Consider the following 27,997-nt stretch of genomic DNA (forward strand, 5'->3'; position numbering starts at 1 on the left):
TGGCTGAGCATCCCCGTCCTGTGCACGCTCCTGCCTGCAGACATGTCAGGGATGGCAGGACAGATGTGCTGCATTAGCACAGCCAGCGCACCCACAGTGGTCCTCCCAGAAAACTCCAACCCAGGGACCACCTCAAATGCCACCCACATGGGATGGGAATGCCACTCTGCCCTTGGAGAGGGGAACCGCAGCAGGAAGCGTTTCTGGATGTAGGGGCTTTGCACTTTGAGTGCAGGGAGGAACCTACAGAAATTGCTCCAGATGGGACGCTTCCTTTCCTACTTACAGTAATCCACCCGGATTTTGCAGACAGCACAAAGCCGGCGTGCTGCAGCCAGAAGCAGGAGCACAGCTCTCAGAGGTGACCCCATCTACAGAACAGCCCATGCAATTCCTGATGTCCATGACTATGGCAAAAGAGTCACAGCCCACTGAGAAGAGCGACAGTCAGCACCCTACAGTGAGTCTGCACAGCCCATCTGATGCTGCTACAAGGGCTGGAGCTCACCAGCCCAATGCCAGCTTGGGCACACTGCTGTGACCCACTGTCATCCAAGTCAGCAAAACAGCAGCACTCACAGCCTTCAGGAAAAAGCAGTGAGTGGCACAAGAGCTCTGGAGTAGCTAGGATGGTCCTACTAAAAGGTCATCAACCCTTCAGGATGGACAGCGGATGCTTCTCAGTTTCAGCAGATGAACCTACTTCCAATGAGCCCCTTTGTCCTACAACAAAGAGATTCAAACACCTACAAAGCCCAAAATGCACAGACTTCAAACAAACCAATACAAAGAGCCCTTTGCCATTGGGAAAGCACTGCCTGGCTACTGTGCTATGCTGCTGGACACTAAAGACTCTTTGGCAAAGCTGTGCAGATGCCCAGCAGTTAGATGTGCTCAGACCAGCAGAATGAGGCCAGAAAACTTTTATTTACCTCAAATATCATATGTGAAGATGGCAGAAGTTAAGCCATCCATTTCAGCCCAAACTAAACATGTGAAAAAGCCATATCCCCCTGAGTCCCATAACTGAGGAACCATAAAACTCTCTGTCACATAAATGCTACAGGAAGGAGGAATTCATTCTGAACCCACCAAATCAATCTCAATCTGCTTGTACACTTAAATTTTCTTTCTTAAAAGAAATAAATACATTCCTGCCAAAAACTGGAGTTCGGTAACATACCCTGTGGACTGCCCTTCTAAAATCCTTTTGGTGCAAACCAGCCCAAGCAGCCAGGCTCAGGCAAGTACCAGGAACAATGAAACCAACTCTGAGCCTGGACTAGCAAATTTGCACAGACTGTTTTGAGTTCAGATTCAGTGATCTGTTTTTCACAGAGCCTCACAGCTCAAACCAAGAGCAAACATAAGGATCTTTCTCAAAGCTTGAGGAATGTGCTTCCCCTTGCTGGATTGGAAGCTTTAATCATGGCTGGAGACACAGCTCTGCATAAACCAAGATAAAACACCTGACCTCTCAGCCATGCATTCCTGACACAGCTATAAGTGGGGCACTACAATTAGAAATTCACAGGGAAGAGACCTCCTAGGAGTCTTCAGCAACACTTCAACATTTTGCTTTGGTTTGCCATTGTAGAGCTGAAACTGTTCAATCCTGTCCCACCACTCTGCAAGAAAATATGTCCATTGCCTTTTCTCTGCTTTTACTATCCCCAAATGGTTATCAAAAGAAGTGACAGGATAACCACCAACATTGTCAAACATTTAAATCCCTTTTAAATTCCAGTCATTACAAGACATTATTTCTCAGTTTGCTTGAAACTTAAAGAAAATGTATCACCGATTTTTTGAACTTAATTTTCTTTACATTTTTATTGTTCTGTAGCTCACATTGAGAATGAGCCTCTTTTCCTTCAAAACAGTGCTCATTTTGGCTTAAAGTGTTGGATAGCGACAGCTGTCTAGTACTGGGGGCAATGACACAGAGGCAGGGACACAGCCATGAATCCTTAGAAATCTTGCCTAACTCTGCCTTCATGTTCCCCACCTGTTTGCTCAACCACATCACCCAAAGGCCTTCAACCCAGACCAAGGTTCCACATTGCTACATGCCATACACATGGGGAGTAAGAGGCAAATCACATTGAAGAGGTTGCCAAGCTACAGGGACAGAGGAGATTTTGAGAGGAAGGAGAGGGGAAACACTACATTCAAGGTCATTTAGCACAGCAGTGGTTGCTGGGAATGAAACAGGTCTCCAGAGTGCCAGCCCAGTTCCCTCTGGATCAGGCTGCCTCCGGGAGCTGTACAAAAGCAGATTTCATCTTGGCCACGGTGCATGGTCAAACAAGATATTTTTGCTATTTAAGTACTTCACAAATATTGGCCATAGAGCATCTGCTTTTAGAAAAACATTAAATGCCATCAGACCAGGTACATCTTATTACCTGGTACACCTCCCACAAAGTGTTATTTTGCCAAACAGACATTCTGTTGGAAATTCAGGATAAAACTCAAGAAGTTTTGGAAGGTAGGTGTCCAATTCCAGACAAAGCAATCATCATTCAATACATAATTCACAGCAGGGACAAAGAATCCTGAGCTTACGTGTGCTGCTATTTCCAGTATTTCATTTTCACAGTCTCTGCTGGAAGCCCTTTTTCCAGAGTCACAAAGTTTCCTTGTTTTTTAGAAAATGCAAACATTTGTTTTATGGGCTCAAATTTGGCATGTTTGGTTTGGGGTGTTTTTGGTTTTTTTTGTTAAGGTCTTGCTGCACTGATCTCTTATGCAAGGATTAAGCAGAATGGATAAAAACTGGGGAAAATACCCTTTAATAGAGGAGTCAGATAAACACAGCAGTCACTAGGCCTCTACTTAGGGGGTTCACACAATTTATGACTTGCCCCAACTCCCATCCATGAAAATTATGCACCTAATATCTTGTCTTTTACTAATGCCTCCTTTTACTAATGAAAGATACAGTGGGTTCTCTGCCTCCGAACTTTCCAATGAGTTACTGCAATTTAGAAGGTGTGATATGTACACGGAAGCACACTGTAACTACATAAGAGCAGCTCTGTACTGTACTCATCACACTAGTACTCCCAAACTGCACCAAACGAGAGGAAAAAATTAATTAGATTTTTTTCATAGTGCATCTGCAGTTCTTCCAACAACACCTGAGGCAAGTTAAACCTCTGCAGTCATGGCAATTTTGAGATCACCTTGGTCATCTTGTCCATTTCAATTTACTGTACCAAAGGGCTAGAACGGGTCATGCTGGTGAAGGTCATAGAGATCCTTTCTAAAACTTCAGTTCTAAATGAATTCTTTAACTACAATCTCTCCTACACCACCTCACATGACAGAAAACATCCTTAGATGCTGCTCTGTTGAGGCTAAAGATGATGATTTAGTCTTGTAATTTCCTGTGCTTTTAGGTATGTGCAATTTTGAAAGGAAAAAACTTGCATTTAATCATTTCTGACTGATTCTATGATTCAGTCAGAGAGACTTTTGCTTGCAAGACATGGACTCAGCCCAGGTCACCTTTCTTACCTACCCAGCTGCCTAGAATTAGGCAGGACCACAAGGTACCCGGAGATCACTGCTGACCACAGGCATCCAAACTCTCTCCCTGCCTTCTGTTAATGGTGATCAGTTTCAGCTCATGGCAGTGTCCTTGTCACCAGCCCAGCACACAAAAATGTTACCAGAGCAACACCCAGGGAAGCCATACAGAGATGGTGCAGAGATTCACACTCACCCACGTCCTCAACAGCAAGGGCTAAGGGACAATATCTGGGGTTAATGTTGGCTCATCCTTTCTGAGAAATATTACACCCCTCTGTGTCAGGGGCACCCCTGGTGCAGTGTGTGTCTTTGCAATCTTGAACCCTTACCAAGGATCAAAAGAGCTTCCCTTTGTGTGAATTCATGCCAATGGGCAGCGCATGTTAAATAAACTGCTTGTCATTACCCTGCTATCACTCCTGCTCCAGTGAGAGAGGACTATATTATGATTTATCTTACGTTGCTTTAAAACTGTCCTGAAGATAACATGAAAAAGAAATGTAACAATAAAATTTCTCTTATTCCAGAACAGGAGTATCCCCAAGGGCAAGGTATTCCTATAAAATTATTATAATGCTTTAACCACGTAAGCACAACTGAAAACGTCTTCTCTGAAAACAAGTTGTAGCTCTTTTTTCCTATCTGCAGCCATTATCCTGATAAATTTGGGAAGGTCAGCTAAGGTGTAATCCAATAAATGTGCTGATGTTCTGAGTAAGTACCTTACAATTTGCAGCCTAATCTATTATCCTACTATAAGACCATCAAATGACTCACCAGTTTTAATACCTAGTACAGATCAAACAAAGGAAAATATCAAAGCTTTACGTTCTAGTTCCACCTTTCAAGGACTTGTCTGAGTACTCTTTAATTACAGCAGATGATACATCCAACCCTGGCATTTTCGTTCTCTAACAGCTCTAGTAAGAAGCTGCTGTAGCAGTACTTTTCACAGGACATCATTACGTTAACCAAGAGATGCTGAGAAGTCAGATAGACTGAACAAATCAAGTTGGGATTTGATCCCAGAGATGGAGTTCAGCTTCTTCTGCCCACCAGGCCACACAGTGGGAGCCTCACCATCCAGGTGTTCCCGGGAGCAGGTGACAAGTCTGCAGAGGCCTCACCAGAGTTGTGGCAGAAAGCCATGGGAACAAGGATACGCATGAATGGGAATGAGCACATCATCTTGGAGGGCGATAAACTTTGGAAGTCAGATCAAGTCCCAAACTTGGGCTATGACTTCAAATCCTCCAAACTCAAACACAGCTGCAGAAGTTTGCATTTGGACACTGCGACTGGACACAGAGATTTTTAAATTCTTTTCTTTTAATGATAAAGGTGTAAAATAAAAGTGAAAAAACAACCTACTCAGAGAACCCCAGATCCCAAAGGAAGAAGCATCAGGAAACAGTCAGCAGCACTGTCAGCAAACTGTAGATGCTCCATGAAATGGGTACAGAAGTTACATGTCCCCACAAAGATGTCAGAGCTGACTATGGGCATTGCTGAGGAAAATGGGGAGCACAAATTTCTTTCACCCAACGCATAGCAGGGTTTTGAGTCTGTAAAGCATTCCCCAGTAACAGTGTGCACTACTGGTGTGTGTTTGGCCCATGCAAACAAGCTGAACATGGGTTATTCACCACAGTGCCTCAGCAAAACTCATCTCATTTATCACAACAACAGAAACCCACTGGGAAAAGGGCTGAATTGTATCTGGTTTACATTGTTGATCTTTTTGACTGACTAACTCAAATTAGACTTTTTTTTCAAGGACAAGTCTGTAAGTTTATGCAATTAACTGTGCCCATGCCACTAAAATTAAAGCTGAGTTTATAGGGAGGTGCCTGCAGAAAGGATGGAAACCCAGAGCCTCTGTGTGCAGGGGGACACTTTCAAAAGAGCACAAATCTGATTTTGCTCTGCTTTTGCTCCATTTGCAGACTTGAAGAACAGCAAATCTAAAGAGACTCAGATCACTACTTTAGTTCTGCTCCAAAGGTATCACTTCTCAGTTACTTAAAAGAAATGGAGCAATGAAAACAACCAAAAAAACAAACCAAAGAGAAGGTTTGTATGGATAATGAATGTGCACCCATCACTGACCTATCCCTTCGATACTTTTGACTTTTGGGGCTTTACCAAGAGAAATACAACATACGTCTAGCTGTATACACCCCACAGACACACACACATGTAAGAAATGAGACCAGTCATGAGACTAGGAAGGAAAGACAAGGCACAAACATATCTAGGATGATTTTATGAGATCACAAGAATTGCCCTTTTAAAAGTGCCACTGGTGTGTCACCACTTCCTCTGATAAATAGATGACATCTCACCAGAACTTAAATAGCTCCACTCAAGCACTACCTAGATGAGTGACAAAAATTAGCCAAGTCACTGTCACCCCTGCAGTCCTTGTCTAGACACAGCAGAGAAGTGAGAATTCCAGTCTGCCTTGCTGGGCTACAGCCACCCTGACAGCTGAGCTCTGATCCAAGCCCTTCATGAGATGGGGATATCTGGATCCTTCTGGCAGCCCGACAGACAAAAGTTAACAGAACAGAAAAACAAGAAAATAAAAGCACAAAAGTCCTTGTGAACCGAGAAGGTTTTAATTCACAAGTCATTGTTGGTTGAAAGTTGAGGCAAATGAAATGCCATTTTTTGCAAGTATTTTTCTAACAATCTCTGTGGCAATCTGACAATCGGGATCAGAGGCCCTTTGCTCAGAGGTGCGGCAGCTTTTGAGCCGGTGCCCCCTCAGAGCAGCTGCGCCCTTCTCCCCATTGACAGCCACATCTGGATGCTATCAGGAGGAACTGGCTGGCCTTCTCACAACAAATACCAAGCACTTAGCAAATTGACTCCAGAAGTCGATGCTGGCCCCTTTCCCACTCTGTGTTTACGCAACGTGCAACTAACCTGTTGAGTCCGAGGTTTGTATGGAGAGCTGCTCTCCAGGTCGGCCAGGATGCTGGTCAGAGAGTCAATTTCTGCATCTAAACTGCACCGCCTCTCCTCAAGGGTCTTGCCACCAGGATTCACCTTAAAGAAGAAAGAAAAGTTCCAGTTATTCCAACCACTTGGCCTGACACATGGTTTCTTACTGTCCTCATGGAGCTGCACCCATGCCCAGCAATAACTCTTGGGTTGCAGGGACAAACATGCTGAAATCCTATAGCTCCCTCCAGAACTAACAGCAAGCCTCCATCTCACAGGCATTTATGCTGCTTTGGGGCTTTTCTTCATGTATTTGCCACAAGGGTCCCATTGTGTAAAACTGACTTGGAGGATTAGCAATTCAGAAATCTGCTCCTGAGCTGAAGAGGCAGGACAATCCCCACACCGTAAGATGGAGAAGATGTGTTATAAAAGGATACCTGTCTGGAAGGACAAAGCTGGGGACAGGCTTGGAGCACCTGGATCCCAAGAGCATCCCAGGCAAAACACAAACAGAACAGAGCTACAAACCACAGCAGCCAGTGACTGGCCACTACTCTTATTTTAAATCAATTCTTGGTATGTGTACCTGTCTGATTCAACGCTTCTTCACAAATTTCATGTCAAAAATGAGCTCCTTCAAGGAGGAATTAAAAAGTTCAATCCCTTTCTAGCAGATTGAAGGTGAAGGGTGGTGATTTGCAACAAGCAGTCACAAAATAACATAAGTAAGGTCCTTGTGAAAAGGCTTTTATACAAGAAAGCCTGTGCCCAGAGCAAATGCCAACATGAAGCCAAGGACTCTAATTCAATACATTTTTCTTTCTTTCTGCTTTCAAAACAACCCAGTCCCATTCGTACCCAGGCTGGTAGGGACGCTCATTTGGAAGTGAAGAGATGTGAATTTTCACCACCACTGCCCACCTCAAAAAGTAAAACCCAGAACTCTGTACCACAGCAGAGCATGTGACCCTCAACCCACTGTTTAAGGGCAGCACGGCAATCCCTGTTAGAATAAGCATTTTTAAAGAGGACTCATTCACATGCTTTGTTTTTGATGAATCAACCTAGTCCCAAACCTCCAGGAAGGACCTTTGTGCTGTACAGCCCAACCCAACAGTGGGACCTCTCAACAGGACACAAAGGAGGTGAAGGCTAGGAAACATCCTCCTCAATGTTTCCAGTGCTTTGGGAACTAGGCAACCCCACTAGGAATGGGAAATTTAAGAAAACCAGCTGAGGATCCGTGCCATGGACAAAGTAGGTGCTAGGGGCTAGCCCCACTGAGCCAGGCCACCACCAGGGCATGCACAGAAACCAAAGTTCTTGAGTCAGTTGAACTATTACACTGAAAGTCTTTTCTCAACCTGAGCTATTTGTCTTCTGTTCTTCCATGTCTTACTTGTCTGCAAATCCCCTGGGCAGGACAGAGTCTCTCTGCAGACATGCAACTACAGAGTTTGGTGCAGAAGAGCTCATTCAGAGCTGGACAATGTCAGTAATAAAAATACTAAAGAATTACCTAACAACTCACCTAATTTCAACTGCAAAAACTGTTCAGACCATACTAGCACCTTCTCACAGACAATCCAGCTCTGTTTGCCTTCACTCTCACCAAGTTACTTCAATTTTCCAAGCCAAAAGCTTGCCTTTTCCTTTGGCTCAGTGGCTGTTCCAGATAGTTTTCATTTAAATTTCATTTTAGGAGCAGTTGATCATTACCTGTTTTAAAGAACTCCGCAGTCATCAATCTGACACATGAATGGCAAGTTGGTCAAAGAGAGACAGGCTATGCAAAGTAGGCAGCTTCTGATCTGCCAAACTTATACATGCTGGGGCATCCACTAGTACCTAATGATTATTAAATCTTATTGGATTACAATATATTTGGCTTGACTAATAAGAAAATGGAAGCTCCAGTGTGGCTTATGCAAGAACACACCATTTAAAACGCTGAGAGTCAGGTTAGAAAATACTTACAAACTCGACTCTTCTTGCCTATTTTTATTATAGAGCCTAAGTTTTTCCATCCAAACCATTGTTCAAAAAAATAAATATTTTTCACAGGAATTAGCCCAGACCATTACTCCTGGATAACTGCAGGCACCTGGATTTTTAAATCTGCAGAAGTGCAACTTCTTTTCCACTTCATGGCTCTTGTTTGGTTTTTCTTCATCTTCCAGTTGTTGGCCTATAACTGCCACAGGCTTCTCAGACAGAAAATCTGTGATTGCTCCAATCCAGAAAATTTTGAAGTTAAGCAGCCAAAAGTCAGCCTGGAAAGGAGAGGGGAGATGCAAAAGGCATCCAAGGCCCCAACATATGAGGAGATAAATCAAGCCAATGGTTGACCCAGGAATAACACTAGAGTCCACACAGGACCTGCTTGGTACCCCGACCCTGGAGAGAAGGGATGGTGGCAGATGAGATCAGCCAATTTCATTTCTGCTTCTTAGCATTTCTGGGCCATATTATTCCCAGGTTCTCATTCCCCAGAACAATTATGCAATAGCTGACTAGCAAATGCTGCAGAACAAGTCATAAGGTTGTAAAAGTTAAATGTCCTTAGGAAACCTAGAAAAATAAAATAAAACAGCACAGAAGCATCTCTATTGATTCCGGGCTCTGATTTACTTATTCAATTAAAACATAATCAACATAGATTAAGAGCCTAACTCTAAAATGCAGGAACATAATGCAGTGCAACAGTGCCAACAAATGACACTACCAATGTATGCCAGGGCTTACTGGGGTAGAAATGGACTTTAAAGACATTTAAGAAATGGTAACCCTCACAGGTTTCTGGTTGCTTTTTCTTCCCCATCCCGACAAATCTTGAATTTTCTCTCTCCCTACAGTGCTCAATATTCAACCGAAGGATTTGCTGCATGGGCAAACCAGAGCATTTGCAACACCACCTTCAGCAAGAGAGGGTTAAGTTATTCCTCTTCCCATGCTCTTTGTCATGACATTCCTGTAAAAGTTTTATGATATTGTTCTGGAACAAAACCCGAGCTCCAGGTCCCAAGGCACAACAGGTTCACACAGACGCGGCTCTGCTCCCAGGAGCCTGGGCTGGTTAAGCTCAGAGCCCCGCAGATACAAACACCGGAACCAGAGGGAACTGCTAATTCTATTTCTGTCTGGATTTATGGCATTGTTGCAGACATGTCATTTTTGCGCCCCCTCTTCCAGCCAGTAGAATATGGAAAAATGGGTTTAAAAAGAAAAAGGATGCTATCTTTGGCTCAGCCAACGTGAGTTCGACAAAAAGCAAACGTAAGCCAACCCAGTCCAAAAAATTACTCATGCCAGAGACTATCCACTCACGTGAACTTCTGCAACGCCTACACTCCTATCCCCTGGCTCAGTCTCTGCTCTGAGTCAAAAGAGAGAAAAACAGCAGAGAGCTTCACTGCTTGGTTTGCTTGTCTGCCCCTGAATTCCTGGTGTGCAGCTCTAATGGTAATCCACTCCTGAGCCCCATCAACCCACTCTGCTCTGATGAAAATTTGCTTTACTTTTGCTAATCCTACAAGCCAACAGCAGTCAGTGCCACAGGCCCCCCACACCACTCCAAGGAACATTCATTATACAACATGCAGTGCAGAGGTCAACACAGGGTCTCAAATTTTGCCTCACAGTGCTAAAAGAGTTGTAAGACTATTCCCTGAGCTAAAAGACATGAAAAGCACAATGATTTCCCTAGATGTCACCTCTTCCCACCCTAGATCACCTTCTCTTATCATATTTTGCAGCTTTCAGCAGAGGAACAAGAATGTCTCTCGTTTAACCAAGCCAGCTCCTTGCAGTGGGCTCATAGAGAATAATCTGGCTCCCAGATGTCCTTCCTAGCTCCTGCTCCAAATTCCTTTCCCTCCCCAGGCCCAGCCATCTCTCTTTTATTCTATTTTCCCCTCTCTCCATGCCCTGTTTTCTGCCCTGCAGGGCTGTAGCTCAGGCCAGGCATTAGCCCTGAGATGAGAGATGCAATGTGGGCTGCCAGGTTGGCCTCTCAGCCAAATTGCTGGTGCCAGGTGGTGTTGCTGTGTCAGGGAAACAGGGAGTGTGGCTTTGCAGCAGTGTCCTGCTGACATGGGTGGCAGGCTACAAGTAACTCCCAAGCCCCAGCGTGTATTTTCTACCAACACAAGGCAATGGCCAAACTCCTGAATACTTTGGGTATTTGACTTCGCTCACTGTAGTGTAAATTTCCAGCATCAATATCCACCATCACTCCATCCACCTCAAAAGTCTTGCCTAACAGAGGTCAAGCTCAGCACATGTTTCCTGAGTGCTGTGGGCAGCTCATCCTCTGAACTGTGTCCCTGGAAGGTGAGCTGTCATTTGTGGGAAATGTAGTGCTGGTTTATCTGTGCAGACACCTCCAAGACAGCAGAGCTGCAGCTAAACACACAACCTTTCTTGTAGCATCAGCTCATTTCACACGCTGTGCTATCACAGGTCACTGATAACCTCCTAACTCACAAGTGAAAACTGGAGATGAGCACCATGGATATTAGGAAAGGTCACAGCTAATGACTCAAAACAAAGATGGGGGCCCACAGTGCCTTCTGCTCCTGGTACACTGGTTTTAGCCTGAGGTGCTTGGGAGCTCTCTTTGAGTTGTAACACATCAACACTTCTTGCATTTACACATCCAAGAACAGGGAAAAGCAGAAAAGCCTTCTGGGGCAAAGGAAGGACAAAGGTCACAAGAGGAGCAAGCAGAATTTAGGCAAATCAGGAGCTGTGAGTAGATGGTACATAAGGACTTCTGCCCTGAAAGACTTTACTGTCTTTTCTCCCAGTAAAAGCCAGTGAGCCACAGATGAGGTGGTAGAGATGATAAATTCAGTGCCCACTGCCTGGTTCCACCAGGCAGCACCCATGGCAGCCACCCACCATGCTCTGCAGGCTGTTGTAATCCTGGGATAGGCACTGAGATGGTGGGAAGAGCAAACAAAACAGGAGTGAGCCTCTCCTTATGCTCCATGGCCTTGGGCACTGGGCTTAGAGATACAGACAGAGCAAGAAGGATGCAGCTCTTATTTCCTATTTTAGCTGGGGACAGGTGAGGGACAGAAAAGTGTTTGATGTCAATAGTATCCACTGTACTGACAAGAAGAGACTGTGAGAAATGTTAACCAGGAAAAAGAAAGGAAGTGATTCAGTCTTGATACACTTCAGGCTGGGACTTGTGTTTAGTTTTTCCTTTTTTTTTCCTTTCTTTGCACTTTCTCTAACAATAGCACCGCCAGAGGCAAGGTTCTTTTCAGACACACACCCTTGCTACCTCGTCTCTTATTCATTCTTCTTTCCAAGGTCACAAAAGCCATCTAAAGCCCCAAAGGACATTGCAGTGGCAAAAAAAGATGCATACTGAAGGGCATCTATCAGGAATATGAAGCACCCTTAAGAGCTGCTATGTCTATTCTCCCCTAAGCCTACAGACAAGTGTAAACATTTTCTTTCAAATTCCCTAATGAAAATTTAAACAGTCCCAAGAGGCTGCCCCCCACGCAGGCACATGGAGACAGGAGCTGACTGCAGCATCCAGGGGGCTGAGATCCCTGATTGATGCCTAATCTCTGTTCCAGGCACCAAGGAGGGCTCGAAAAGAAGTCGTGCCCTTTAAAAACAGAAAGATTGAGTCTTTTGAAACAAATCTGAAATGATGGAAGATTTCAGCAGATGTGACCACAGTGATTTCACCAGATGTGATTGTATCAAGGATCTAATAGAAAAGAACTTCCCTGCTGTTCCATCAGGCTGAAGCCAGGCCTGAAATATCCTTTTGAGTCTTTTGATGACATCAAGGATAAAAGCCAAAGGGAAGTTAGGTTTTGATTTATTTTTTCCCCTTGCTCTTTCATTTTTTTCAGGCACAGAATAGTTTTACCTGGTTTGTGTTGCTGGATATTAGCAGGACCAAAGGAAAACACTTCAAAAGTTTAAAGAAGGCACCATTTGGTGCCTCTCAGATGCCACTGTCATTTAACTGAGCAGTGTTCCTTTGACTCCAGCCACTTTTGAAGATTTCAGTGTATAGAGGCAGGTCAGGCCTACCTGGAACAGGGCTTGAACGGGCTGGGGGTGATCATCTACTAAACACCAGCATATATGGTCCCACAAAGGGCCAGTGAATGTGCCAAATATCTTCCCTCGGCAAAGTTCATACCGGCAGCTGTGCCACAACAAACTGCAGAAGGCACAGTGGGGTAAAGGAAGCTGAGCTCAGCCACACCTACAGCAATTAGTCTGGGGTAGCCACAGTCCCATAATTAATTTCTCCAGTCATGGAAAACACAAACAGCACTGGGTATCCAGACTGAACTCATTTCTGAAGCAACAAGGTGTGGTAAAGAACTGCATGGGCTTTCAGCTGGGGCAAACAAACAAGCAGATGAAGGAAAGTTATTTGTTAAGCATTGCTAGGAGACACCTTGCAAAACCTTAACAACTGATTTAAAAACTCACCGTGGTGTAAGAAGCTTACAAAAAGGACAAATAATAAAAACATTTTTAAAAAGTACAGATAAAGCAGATAACAAGAAAGCATGAAACTAGGAGGCATCAGTCTCAAAACAAAGGAAAAGGGGTAGGTGTTTTGTCACACAACACACTGCTAGGCTGCAGAGCTATTTCTGCTTGCAAGACACTGTGGTTGCTATGAGTTTACATAGATTTCAAAAGCAGCAGGAGAAACTCATGGAAGAAAACTCCAAGACACACAATAAATATAAAATGTTCTGTGCTGCCCTTTAACATTTTTCTCTGGTCACAAGCGATTGATTTGGCTTCTAGAGACATTCATATGAAGTCTCCATTCGTGTTTTCTATCCACCTTCTGACACCTGCTGGGAGTCACATCTGCTGGAGGGTACATTTCAGTCTCTGCAGGTAAATAACTGACCAGAGCCCTAGGTGCCAGGGTTTGGCCCAACACCTGGAAACCCATTCCTTCCTTCTTCTAGCAGAGACAACAGAAATTACAGCCATCTGCACTCAGCCTCCTGGGATGCACAGATTTAAAAAAAGCAAAGACTTTGTTGTAGTAATGAATCTGTCTGATAATAAAGATTTATATTTCTCTAGAGATCAGCATGACAGACACTGTTCACACAATACCTAGGAAACATCCCTGTCCCAAGGAGTTTACAGTCAATTGGATACCAGAATGCAGGCAGAGGGGTGGGAGTAAGGTGCTGAAACTCAGAGATACAACCAAGTTCCTCCAGGCCACCAGATGAAGACACTAATCCCTTGGACCAAGCTAGATCCTTTAAAGGACTTTTCATTCTCTGTATTTGCCATCCAAGACCTGACAAAAACATGCCAGAAGACAACAAACTCCTGTCCAAGCCATTCAAGCTCCAGCTGCAATTCTGTTGCAGGATGGCCCTGATTTCCCATGACATGGCTGGGTCTGAGCCACTACTGTGGCTAGCAACTGGATTGTGGGTCAGTGGGGCCCGTGGCCATCTTCCATCTCTGTTTAATAAGCTCTTGCTCCCTGTTCATCCTGAGCAGGGCTCCAGTCCCAACACCAGCACACTGGGGGAGGCAGGATGCCACCACTGTAGATGAGCAGTAGGGCAGTCCAGGACTACACTCCCTTCCAGCAGCTCCTGCCCCTAACACCAGAGGGAAGATTTTGCCACCAACACCTGTGGTTAGTCCAGAGTCCTCAAGAATTGGCCATGGATATTAGATGAATGAGCAGAGATAAAAAAAGGATGGAAGGGCACCACAGTTTAGCCAACAGGATCCATGGCCTTGGGGTACACTCTGCTGAAACCCTGGATCAAAGGCCAGCAGTGGATGACTGATTGATTTGATGGGACATGAACAATAGACCACGAGAAGATCTGCAGTATTCCCTGTCCCTCTGCCACCCCTGAGGACAACAGAAGGCAATTATGCAACAGGAATAAAAAAGATGCAGCAAACAGCACTCAACAATCCTCCTTGCAGCCCAGGAGTGTGCTTGTAGGTGCCTTGGAACTGGAGATGCCAACACAGAGGTCCTGTGCAGTCCAGTCCCCTCAGCCTCAGGATGGTGTTACCCAGCTCCCTGCTGCAGCACGGGCTGGCACCTCCACCTTGGGCACATAAACCTGCACCCAGCTTTTCTGGGTTCCTCGCTGTTTTGTTTTGCTCACTGAAGGAAATCCTGGAAATGTTAAGGCTGGCTAAATGGGGCTTTTAAAAGTGCAGTGCTTCCCTGGGCCTCTACACCAAAAACCAGCAAAACAACAAATGCCCTTCAGATGACCAGAGGATGTCCATGCTGTGGGCCAGAGAATACGTGGGGAAAGGCACCACAATCCTTAGCACATGAAAGCAACAGGATGGATTTGATAAGGAACAGTCAGGGGATGAAGAGAGAGGAGGAGTCCCACGAGCCAACATCTGCCAGAGCAGCAGACCCGACAGTCCTGAGAGTTTACTTAACATGTCTGATCAAAAGCTTTGGGAGTCTTGTCTGTGTTAAGTGCTACCAGATGCAAAATCAGCAGCAAGATGAGAAGTGTATTAATAAACTAAGGAGGCACATAAAGTTATTTGAAAACTGAATGGGGAAGGTGGGGAGAGAAGGGGGAGAATAAAACCTGTTTATTTTTCCATTAATGCAATTTAATATTCTCTGGGTGGAGTTACAATTACTCGTCCTGGGAATTAAATTGAATTTGTGAAACGTTCCTGTTCATCAGCAGAATATACAATAAGAACTGGGATATATAATTTTTTTCTTTACACTTTGGACAAGACAGTACTACCTGTCTGTCCACAGGGCAAGAACAGCTGGCCATGAAGTTTTTTTGACCCAGCATGACTTTCACTGACTTTAACTAACTTTACAGCAGCAGGGAATAGATCTCTTGTCTTTTAATTAATGCAATTACATTAGGACTCATTATTGACAATTATGGTGACTGTAAAAGTTTCCCCTTTCTTTGCCCACTCTCCCACCAACTTAAAATCTGCTCCAATATCATCACAAATTAATGTCTAATTAGCCATCAAGCAGAGCTGATGTTCCCCACAGAGCATTGCTGCTTACAGAAAAACTGAGAAATAGGAGAACATAGCAGATATTTCATCATCTGCCTCCAAGGGGAACCATAACCAAAGAGCAGCCAATTACCCCAATACAGCTGCAAAGTTTAATCAATGTAGAAACCAAATATCTCATTAGGTGTCCCTTGCAATAACAGAAGACCTTCCCACTGACTCACATGTCATGAATGTTACATTTTTCAAAGATCCATTGGTGATATGAAAGAGCAAAGACTCCCTTCATCTTCACATCCTGACCAAGTCCTGATCTTCATCTTTCTTTTTCTGGCATAAGAAAAGAGGTAAGAGGAGGATGCCTCGGACAGCATGGCGTGTGTCTGACAAGACACAAATTGCACACACCTGCACACAAGGCAATCTGTCACACCCAGCCCCACGACTCTGCATTTATATCCAGAGGGGAAAACCACACCAAACACCATCTCCCACCAGGCACAGGAAAGTGCAGAGCTGAAGGTGATTTTACTTCTTTCAACACTTGTGGTGAGTCTGGCACTGATATACTGTGTCCAGCATGGGAGGCAGTAGCTTAGGAATCTGAGATGCCCCAAAAAAGCAGAAAACAGCTGAGAAGGAGACACGTAGAGAACTCACTTGGTTTCACCTATGAAGGAGATTGAGTAGCTCGATAGCAATAACTAAACAGTTTCACAGAATGAAAATGCCAGATACCACAAGACTGTCCAATCTAGCAAAACAGAAAAAACACAGAGCAGTCGGGAAGCCAAAGCTAGGGAAATTCCATTTAGAAATAACAGATACTCATTTATGTGTAATACTGCTGGCAATTAAATGTTAAAACAAGATTTCTCCACCTCTTGATGTCTGTGGATCAAGGCTGGATGCCTTTGGTCTCCCTGGGTGACCAGGCAAAGCTTTATGATCTGCATGAGGCAGAAGGGCACAGCTGACAATTTAATGGCTCTGCCTGGCCCCCACCTCGGCAGAGGTGAGGAAGAAACAGCTCTGCCAGTCCATAAAGATCTACTGACATCATTCTGTGTTTGCACCAGTTTAACTGGAAATTAAATTTACATGAACAAACTCTATCCCACACAAGACTGCATATTGTGACAGTTAAATAAAGAGCTTTTTAAAAGGCACACGTCTCAAGCAATTTAAATCAAAAAAGATAGGTTTTGTTAAAGCTACCAATTTCAGAAAATTAAGGTTGACTAAAACTGTTTTTAAAAACTCCTTTTGGAATTTAATCACATATTGGAAACCCATATGCAGCTGTTTGTGTCACCTGCAAAAAGACTGTATAAAACATAAGCATATGCCTCATTTTACACGTGTGCTTAAGTTCTATCAACTTTAATGAACTTTAAGCATACAGCCAAGCTTCTCTGAATTTGAGAAAGCATTCCTGAGCATGGGCTGTGAAGCTATTAGGAAATCACCAAAGAGAAAAAAAGTAAAATTAAAATTGGCTGGTCAATTTTCACAGCCTGAGTAAGCACTAAGTCCAGAAATTAAACATATAACATACTTCTGAGTCTGTTTGCTTGTTTTGCTGTAATAGAAGGGGCGAGTGCCAAAATGTTTGCAAGGATTCCCAGAGAACCTGGCAAAATGTCAGCAAAATGGATGTATAAAACTACACGAAAGTCAATGGCTTGGGTTTGGCTTCTGAGGAAATGAATCATGTTAAAAATCTACTGTATGTCTCAAAGCTGAGAAGAGGAAAATCTGGACGCTGCCTCAGTCTACACATTTTGGGGTGGTCAGTGGCTGCAGTTCATGGGGCAGGCAGGGCTCAGCCAGGCAAACCCCACAGTCCGACTCGCTGAAGAAGGTTCTTGCCTTCACAAAATTTGCAATCTCATTTTCCAAACCATTAGGCCCACTACTACATTCCCTTCAAGGCTGCCAGATGTGTGTCAGGTATTGGATTTGGCTGGCTGACCATGGGTTTTTATTTCTTTTTTAACAACAACTGTCTTGTTCAGACACCTTACATGCTACACACCTCCAAAGTGGGAACCTCAGCTGAAGAAAAGGGACACCCAAATCACACAGAAAGCTGAACAATAATTTGTGCTGCCCTAAAATGGAATCCACTATGCAGATCCCTCCTGGGTGAGCTCGGAAGTTTGATATTGTCCACATGCAGATAAATGAACGTGAAGTGATGTCTTTCAATTAGAATTCATGCTTCAGAAAAGCACACATTAGACCCCAGCACACATTAGACCTCAGGAAAACAGCATTTAACTGTAATTCTGCTGGTGTCAACACGCCACAGAAGCCAAACTTCTGCACTGAAAGCGTGTTCCTTACCTAAGTGTCTCTAAGAGGCTCATCTGACCTCAGAACTGACCACAGCTGTCCCTGAAGGCAGCCCTACCACCACCCATGGGTATCTGCAGAGCTCAGCAGTGGCATCCTTCAGGAACACACAGAGAGGGGACTGCAGGGCTGAACTGGAGGAATTTGCAGAGCCAGAGACAGGGGGAGGAAGGGGCAGGCAACCCAGGAGCTGGGGAGGAAGGCCAGACCTTTAATGTGGCAAGACGTGAGACAGTTTCCATGGCAAAAGAGAAACGTGGAGGTGGAGATGGAGAGGGAAGGAGCTGTGCCTCAGGACTGCTGAATGAAAGGAGTTTGTAAAGCATCTTTGTCACTTACTGGCTTCAGCAACACTTGGGAGTTGCTACAGCTTTCCCAAATGTTTATATTTTACTTCTCTCACCATTAAAACCAATACTAAAGCCGTCACATGATGTTTTCCAGATGCTTTTCCTTACCTGTTGTGTGTTACAGCTAATCAACATCCTGCATTTTAATCAGCAAATCAGACTGGAAAATACAATTGTGGAGAATGGTCCTTCAAAGATGGGAGTTTTATGGTAGCAGACACTTAAAATCATGTCTGGAACAAATTCCTTCAGCTCTGGCTGCAACATTTCTCACTGGTATTTCTACCATCTTCCAGCTTGCTCAGTCACTGTGCCACACACTCCCCACAGAGGCAACATTTTCTAACAACAAAACCACCCTTCATGGCAGCTGAAGCTGTTTTTCACCAGTGATGGAAACTGAAAAACAGAGACAGGAACCTGCATTTCAGCCACTTCCATTCTTGGAAATTAGACGCTCTCACAACTTCTCCATATCCACATCTCAATGCTGCCAGATAAAATTTTCATCAAAAATAGGATGAAGTTTGCCCTACTCTTTGAAAAACTCCAGGGCTCTAAAACCAAATTTAGGCCACAACTGGATTCCCCAAGCACTAGAGTTCTATGTCCTTTTATCTTGTTTGGCCAAAGCTCCTTTCTACACTGCACAGCATCAGAGTACTTAAAGCACCAGACCCAAGGTGGGAATCTGACTCTGCTCTGTCACATTCCAGGCTACCACTATGCCCAAGATGCATGGAAAGACTGACTTTCTAAACCACCTTTTCCAATGCCAGCCAGCTTCAAAAAAGAGGCATAATTATTTGTCTGCTGCAGTTTTTAGCATTCTTTCTTGTTACTGACAGTCTGTTTTAGTCTTGCTGGTGCATTATAGTTCCCTAATGCAACACAGGCTGCCCAGGATATGAGACAAGAGCAACACATCTTGCAAGAGATTTTTCCTAGGACCTGTTAACCCAACAGCAGAATTGAATAGCAGTCAGATATGGGAAGAATGGAAACTTCTCCTGCATTGGTCATGTTATCTCACTCTGTCACATCACACAGCTCATCTACTTTGATAGGAGAATTCCCACATCTTCATTATCTTTTTACTTTCTCTCTGCTTAAATAATTCTACCTAGGTACAATGATGTATTTGCTTACTTTTGGTCTGTCACCAGCCAAGCTCTGACAGAATAAAATTGCCTGCTTTTTCTGCATGCCTCTCCATGCCTCCACTATTACTTCCCACATTCATGTCTCTATTACCCATGGGTATAATCCAGGTTACAGATTAAACTCTCTGCAGGTGCCAGCTGTGGCTGACTCCATCATTTGCAGTGTGACAGTGTCCCTCAGAGATGTGCCCACAGGACCAACGAGATGCCCACCAGGGTTTGTAGTCTTGGGCACAGCACTGGGGGAGCATGGCCTTCTGTCTGGACCCAGGCTGGCATATGGGTCTTAACCTGGGATGGATTTACCTTGATCAGCTCTGACCATAATAAGCAGCAACATTTCTGACCTTTCTGTTTCCTCTCACGACTTTTTAGTAGGTCCCATACCTACATTTACACATGATCTGTACCAGACTTTTGCTTTCTTCTGTTCCTTGACCTCATCACCTGCTGTATGCAGATTACCAAAAGCTGCCCTGTTTCATCTCTGAAAGCATCTCCCAGCCTCAGCCACAGAGCTCCCCAGCCAAAGAAGGCACAAGTGTGCAGGTCCTGGCACATCCTGTGTGCTGGGTGACTGTATTAAACAGTAACATAACAAATACATTAAATAACACAGTAATAAGCATGATGAAAATAATGAGCACAGTTAACTGTTTGGGTCCTTGCTTACTTTGTAGTCCTTGCTGAGAGGTTCAGCTATTAAAGGCTGTGCTGCATTATAACATTGCCAAGATATTAATAGCCAGGCAGGGAGATGAACGGCAGGCTCACGCTGCACAATTAAAACTTTTCCAGTTTACCCTTTCAGTAAAATTTGTGGTTTATAATAAGCATCTTTGTCTATTCTGAAGAGAGTAAGAATTGGAAAGTTACATGGATGGGAACAGAGGTCCATTAAAGATTTAAAATAGAATGTGGTTTGGCATTGTAAAATAAACATGTGCATAAGATGGGATGCATCAGGAGCTGCCTGAAAGAAGCGCTCAGTGTTTCTTTTCTCTTGTGATCCTGAATCTACTGATCATGCTACCCACAAAAAGGGAGGGAAAAGCAGCAGAGATAAAACGTGCATGCTTGCTACCAATAATGTGAAAGTCTGCTCTATATCCCCACTCATGATTCATTTCTCATACATATATCTATAGGCTGTAAATATATATATACACACGTATAAGTAATGCATGCATTTTATCTCTCATGCATCCCAATATTCATCAACATATACAGATGTTATATTACTGAGTTTTCTCACCCTAGAACCTAAATCCCCTTATTACAGAGCAAACACTTATTGACTTGTAGAGACCCAGTGAGCATTTAAACATTCAGAGAACATACATGTTATCTGTTTAAGTCTAACTTAGAGCACAGCACATTCCTGTTTCTCAAACATATGAGGAAGGCAGGAAGGAAACAGATAAAAAGCATTCCTTCAAAGCCAAGATTTGAGTAAAAGGGTTAACATTACCAGGTAATTTATTTATACTGTTGGACACAGCTTCAATTTAGATAAAAGGAAGATGCTTATCACATGGATTTTAATAAATCAGGTTAGAAGTCACAGTTAGAAATCTGTAAAAGCTGGATCTCAAATGGCAAGCAATGCACACAGACTGTGGCTTTATTTACAGAGTTTCTGGGAGTTACTGATCCCTCCTGGAGTCAGGCAGCCCCACCAGCAGCGAGAGCTGCCCTGTGGTACCAACATTCCTTGCCAGTAAGCACCTACAACCAGGCCACTAATCCTGATGATTAACAAAATCTAGCACTAGAGGGAGGCTGAACACATGTTCTGCTCTCTTTGGCCTTTTCAGCTTCTCCACACATTAAAAGGCAGGTGAGTTAAAGCAAGCCCAGCGCCAGCAGGCAGAGCCCAGCCAGTGAACAGGAGATGAGCTATTGAAGGCAGCAAACCCCAATGGCAAAATTCATGCTCTTTCCCCCCCAGCCATCTGCCAAGATGTGCACCCAAAATTCAGAAATAAATTTTTTAAAAAACCAATTAAAAAAAAAACCAAAAAACCAAAACCAATTCCTGTGTCCTGGCTGTTCCTTCAGCCAGTGAGTCAGAGCCCACAGAGGCACCGCCACCGCCGCCGCTCGCGGGGAGCTGAGTCAGACACAAAACACCTGGCAGCCTCTCCCCAACAAGGATGAGGCTCTCACTTCTCACACCTATCAACACATTCCCACCTTCTCCCAGCTCCAAGGAGCAGTGAGACAGGTCTCCTCGGAACAGCCTCGCAGAGGAAGGCACACACGCCTCCAGAACGCACTTCAGCTTCTCCCCTTCCAAAACTCCTTGGCAATAGGAACTCGAGCCCTTTGCCTGATTTTCTGCACATCACAACAATACCACTGGAGAGTTCAGTAGCTCTGAATGTGGGCATAGTTCCCTGCCCAAGAAGCTGCAGTCCTGCAGCCTCTCCAAACGTAGATGGTTTTAACAAGAACTGGTATATTAAAATTCTTTATATTGTACTTCATGCAACTATTCACAGTCCGATTTTTTCTTCACTTTAACCCCCAACCTAAAGCCACTTCTTCACATCTGCTTTGATATATCCCAAATTGTTCCTATGTTCAGGCATTGATGGTGTTTAGTCATTAATGTGCAGTTATTACAGTAATGAGGCTCTGGGATGTAGCAGGCAGAATTGCTCTGGGACACAGGAGATCTCAGTCTTATTTTTAGCCTGCTACTGGTCAGCCTGATGACCTAGGCAAAGCACTTTCCCTGGGCCAGCTTCCTTATCAGGAAGAGAGTGGTATTTCTTTTGTCAAGTGTTTTGTGGCCTGTCAATAAAAACCACACTGATAACAGCTGGGGGTTGCTGGGAAAGAGGTGCCATCCCAGCTCAACACAATCCCCTTCTTCCTATGCTGTGGCAGCATCTCAGATCCCAAAAGAAAATCAGACCCAAGCGCAGATGCAGCACGTGCAGGTAACTAGTAGAGATCTCTAAGTGGATGTTTTTCCAAGGTGGCCCTTGGCAAGTTGGCAGTCAAGGGTCACATCTGCCTTGAGCCACCCAGATCCTGCCCCAACATGAAATGCTGGGCTCTGACCCTCCCCTTTGGAGAGAACCAGTCATTTCAAAGCCATAGCACCCATGACTCCTGAGACAGCCTTCCCAAGGACAAGGCATGAGACAGGGGCTGGCTTTTCACACAGCTGTGCAGCCCTGCCTGGCAAGGGAGGAAGGAAGGAATTGCCAGAGCCATGAGTGAGGGTCCCTCTCTGGGAGCAAACAGGGTGCTTGAGAGGCGGCTGATGCGAATTTCTCACTTTGCCTTTCCCTGGCCTGGGCAGATGCCTGTTTTGAAACTAGAAGGCAAAAACATAATAAAAATCTGCCTCCCTCCCTCCCAGATCTATCTATTTCCCTTTGACAAACAGTGATTTCATTTTTCTTCCCGTCCAAATTTTTTTTTTTCTTTCTCTTTCAAACTGAGCCCAGGCCAACGTGGCAAAAGGCTCTTTGCTCATGTCCTTATTTGTCAAACACGCCAGCACCACGCCCTCACCACCATTCTGGGAACAAGTACTTGCCTTCCCCCGCTGCAGCCAAAGGGGAACTTCCCAACACAACTCTCCCCCAGCCCAAACACACTCTTTTAAAAATAAATATTGCTTTTTCTTTCCTTTTTTTTTTAATTTCTAAAAAAAAAAGGCATTCCGGTTAATAAGAGAAGAGTTTAAATTTCCTTCCCCTTTCCTCCCCACAGCTCTGCTGTGAATTCGAATATGACAGATCTAGATGGGAAAACAGAAATTACAAGAAAATGCCAGATCTATCACCAAGGTATTTTATGATCCAGCCCTCCTCTAATTTCCATCAGAGCATAAGTCAGATACTAAAGTACCTTTTTGGATCTGATCCTAAGTGGCCAGTTCCACTGTCCAAATAGAGATCCAGAGATAAACAGGTCTGTGAAAACTGGGTATTATTTTAACTGCTGCTCTTAAGCTACAGCTTAAACTGCAATAAGCTGTGCAGCTTTCAGCCCTCTGGTAACAGTAACACACAAACTGATAGTAAACTAAACATTTATCCTGCTGTCCTCATCAACTTAACACCTAGTATAAAAACTTTACCTGGAGCCCCACAGCACATATACTTCATAAGCTGTCATCAGCACTGCACTATCCAGAGAGAAATTTCTGAAGTAAAATGGCTGATTTGATGGAACAGAGGAATTTCAAGCTCTGGAGTAGATCTGGAGGGCTCTCACCAGGTCCACAGGGGCCAAACCACCCAGACAGCAGCCTCAGGTCTGGGCAATGCTCAGGAACTGGGTCTGCTGCTCCAGTGCTTACATTTAGCAATGGGGAAACTGAGGCATGGAAATTAAATGGTCTGGCATTGGAGAGCAAAATCAGCCTCTTGGAGCCCAATACAACACCTGTTCACGAGATCCCTGATTCCAGACAACCATGTCCTCACAACAGAAGGAACACAGTCACCATTTGTTCTGCTTCTTTAGCACAAGAATGCCTGTCCAGAGTTGAGAAAATTACTGTGTTTGGTGCACAAAGGCATTGGGCAGCTTTCTCCAGCACCACCTGCCCTTGTCCTCCTCTCTTGGGCTTTACATCTTGCTTCAGCATGACTTTTGCTGCTCCTGAAAGATTAGGAGTTGATCTTGCAACACAAAACCCTGCTGGCTCCTGACTTTAGCCCTGACTTTTGCCTGCTCCTGATCTACAGAAAATGGAAGGGAAAAGGGAGAGGAATAGGTGACCTCTCTGATCACAGATGAAAGACAGGGAAAGGCAGGGAGCTCTGTGTGCTGCATGAGAGTGCATTTGGCATGGTGACAGGCAGGACTGCTCAGGTACAACTGCCAGGCTCACCTTCCTCTGAGCAGGATACCATGCAAGGGAATCCTGCTCTAACCAAGCTCTTGCTAACACCCAACACTGAACTCAGCTCCAGTCCCAGTTTTATAAAGCCAGAGAGAAAGGGTGCGACAAACAGCAATTCCATGAGTTCAGAGGGAAGAGCTGTCCTGCTGAGTGGTTCTGCCAAGGGGCACAGCCCCGTGACAGCTTCAAGGGCTCAGGGACACTTCTGGAGCCACGGCAGGAGCGAGCTCCTTTCCATAAACACACCAGGCCCTCTCCTTGGGTGACCTGGGAAGGGGGAAGCCTGACCCTGAGGGATCCTGTGGGGCACCACGACCCCTTCGTGCTGCCCAGGCTGCTGTGCAGGCACCATGTAGGCAGTGCCCTGCTTCTGCCAGGAGCTGCTGCTCCACGGCTTCCCAGGGCTCTGCAAGCTGCCCTGCTCCCACGGGGGCCACTCTTCTCAGAGAGATAAAAGACAGAACAACACTTGCTGGGGAATTACTTCATTCCCCCAAGGCTGGGAAAAGCCATGCTCTGCACTTGGCAATGTCCCTGACTGCTGCAGCCTTTCCTGGCAAGGGAGAACACAATCCCCATTAACCCCTTCCTGCTCAAAGGCTGCTTCCAACACTGTGCCCATTGCAGGAAAGGCTGAGGCTTTGCCATCCCAGTAAACCCATGAAGGAGGGGAATGTTTTGGTTTTCCCAAGGCACAAAGCAGACAAAGTGAGTCTAGAGTTGGTGAGAGGGTCAGAAACTAAGTCAGGTCCTTTGAGTTCTGTTTAATGCCTGCCTGCTGGCCTACTCTGATGTTCAAACCCACCAAGGGATACAGGACTTCCACAATTCTTCAGGGCCATCAAGGGCAGCCCCATGTCTGTGGATATGTGGTTACACAACTCCCAACAACCTCAAACCTAGACCATGCTCTCTTTGTTCTCATTACTTCTTACAGAAGGCTCTTCCAGATCTTTGGAGCCCCAGAGCTTAGAAAAATTTTAAACACCAGCATGGAGGTACTTCTGGCAAGCTCAGCCTCTCCTGTTCCTGCACCAACACCCACACAGAGCTGAAATACAGGTTTATTCCCCAAGTGTATTTCAAATTTGCAACCAGACCCATCCTCAGCCCTCCTTTTGCTCAGCTAACAAGACAAACTCTTCTGGTCTCCACCGGGAAGATCAGCTCTTCACTCCTCGATCACTCTGACTGCCTTGTCCCAGAAGTCTGAATGCATTTCTCCAGAATGTGCCTGAGCAAACATAAACCTGGCCCTCCAGGCAAACCTGCAACACCTGCACAAAAGTGTTCATATCTTGCAAAGGTCTTCAAGGCCTGTCCATATTCACTTTGGACATGCCATCATCACCTGATGCATCTTAGAAGTTGCATTTTCATCCAGGTGGCCAATCTAGAAGATCCAAGACAGCAAAAAGAGGGTGAAAAGGGTCTCAATTACATCACTGGAGCCTGGGCCAGGGCTTATTTGCTTCACTTAATTTTAGGCATCTAAACAAAGCACTTTCAGGATCAGATTACTGCCCTGAAGTCTCTCCACAGTCCATGGAAGGAGATGGCCATTCCAGAAAACAATTCATTCTGGGAAGGTTCCACTCCCATCCGCCATCACAACGACATGAGGCAATTAGTCTCCTAATTCAAGCCGGATGGGAAAAATCCTTTAATAGCCCAGCAAGTTTTGAATGGAAATACTCCCTGCTTGGGAAACACAGCTTGCTAAAGCTGACTTCGTTATTCCTAACCCATGATTTTTAACCAGAACTTTGCCACCTCATTGTAACATCATTCATTCATTTCCACAATTTCTGGATCAGTTCTGCACAAATGGCAAAATTCTTGTCTTCTTACCTGTACATTGTAAGTAACATCATCCAGAGGGGGTGGGGGGGGAAAGGCACCTTGTGATGATGTGATGTTGCCAAGGTCATCCACAGGAGGGGGAGGAAGAAAGTCCCCTAGGAGAGAGAATGGGAGAAATTAAACTCAGCAGCATTTCCCCACATCATGACGTGGATGATCAGGAGGAACTCTGCAATACTCTTAGCTCTGCTCATTGGTTTTGTAGCACAGGACAGAACACATTATTTGACCATTAAATGCTCAGCTTCACCCCTCACTGCTTCAGGAAATGGCTACACAGCTCAGTAACATTGGCAGATGGCTTAGGGGTGCTCAGATTCCACAGCAAAAGGTGATGTGCCACAAAGCCTGAAGGCACCAACAAGCAGCTCCACAGATCCAAGTCACATCTCAAACCTACCACAGGCAACCACAAAACTTGCACTAATGAACACCCTGTGTCTAACCTTGCAATGGATCCCATCCAATTCACCTCCCTCATGTGCTAAACTATGCCAGCTCTTCTTGATCCCTATAAAGACAGCATCAAGAGCTGTCCAACGGCAGGGATTCCCTGCTGCAGAAAACACACACAGGGCTGGAGCTGGAGCCCAGAATCCAGGCCAGCCCATCTCCTGCAGCCCTGCTGCTGGCAGGCACACACACTCTTTGAATCTTCCTCTTCCTATAGGGACTTCATAGCCTCATGTAAAGAGCTGCTGGGAAGATCACAGGCTGTTCTCAGTGACAACAGCCACATGAAGGGCCAGGGGCAAGCACACATGAATCCACCACTCCTCACTCTGGATTTTTACAAGGGGGCTGATGTACAAAGATGTTCTAGAATACAACTTGCTCATGTTAATCTTCCAGAAGTGCTGATGGGAAGACAAAGCAGCAAATACTGGCTGTGAAGCCATCCAGCTTGGCATAGAGATGGAGGGGGGAGCAGAGAGAAGTTCTCCTTGAGAATTTCATAGGATGTGGGACCAGAAAGGAGAAAGAAGACAAGGACAGAGCAGCACAGGCTGCAGGCAACAGGACACCAAGCTCTCAAAGCACCTCCTAATGGTGGAAAAAGAGCATTTGCCGTTAGCACTGGATTTGTCTCCAGGGAAGGCAGCTGCCTGCAATTTGGACCACTTTGGTATGTTTTTATTTCTTCCTATGAAGATTGATGCTGCAAGTAGAGTTGTTTGCTGTTGGCTCTTGTGTGTGCAGCATCTGGGATGGAAGGTTTCAGATTAATAAAAGTGTCATATCTCACATATATGGGAACTGTTGCTTTTGGAAGGAAATATGAGCTCCCTGTTTGACCCTCCAGATCTCCATGCAGCATCCCACTGTGCCCAGGCCAGAGGCCCTCAGCACCACCCCTAAATGCCAAGGAGCAGGCTTCAAACCACTCAGGAAGGTGCTGAGCCAAACCCCTGTGACCTGCAGCCTTCTGGGCCACCTATGCCCAGGTTTAAAGCCCTAGGCTCAGCCCAGAGCAGGCACAAGCACCAGCTGGGCAGCACTGCCAGCACAACATTTTCAAGCTCTCTGCCATGGGAAGCAGATGGGTCTGCAGCCCTTGAAAGTTTTCCTCTTCTATTTTGAATCACTCTCTGAAAGACACAAACTTCCCCATGGACTTTCAGAGATGTTATTTAACAGGAAAGTAATTTCTTCCCATTTTCCCCAAAATGAGCATGGATGGGACTCAAAAACCCCCTTCTGAATCCCTAAGAAAGTATTGTCCTAAATACAGATGCTCAAAGACAGCTCAAAAACAACAGACTGAAAACTAATTTCAGACATTCATGTTGCTCCAATACATAAAATCCCATGAAACCCACTGGCTCATGCTATTACAGAGTTCAGGATTGATTTAAAAAAAATTATGTCCAATAATATCTGCAGTA

The 27,997-nt window shown here is 44.9% G+C and overlaps 1 protein-coding gene across 1 annotated transcript in view; it reads right to left on the bottom strand.

Moving 5' to 3' along the window:
* Positions 1-6,048: 6,048 nt before the first annotated feature.
* LOC115947675 (lipoma-preferred partner homolog) overlaps positions 6,049-27,997 on the bottom strand; it is a 142,611-nt gene continuing 120,662 nt past the window's right edge. The window contains exons 4-6 of the mRNA XM_031055418.1: positions 26,100-26,206; positions 6,469-6,591; positions 6,049-6,075 (exon numbers count right to left, since the gene is read on the bottom strand). Of these exons, the coding sequence (XP_030911278.1) occupies positions 6,049-6,075; positions 6,469-6,591; positions 26,100-26,206 (257 nt within the window). The remainder of the gene's footprint in view (positions 6,076-6,468; positions 6,592-26,099; positions 26,207-27,997) is intronic.

This window comes from Geospiza fortis, unplaced genomic scaffold (genome assembly GCF_000277835.1).
Source record: "Geospiza fortis unplaced genomic scaffold, GeoFor_1.0 scaffold172, whole genome shotgun sequence".
Classification (NCBI taxonomy): Eukaryota; Metazoa; Chordata; class Aves; order Passeriformes; family Thraupidae; genus Geospiza; species Geospiza fortis.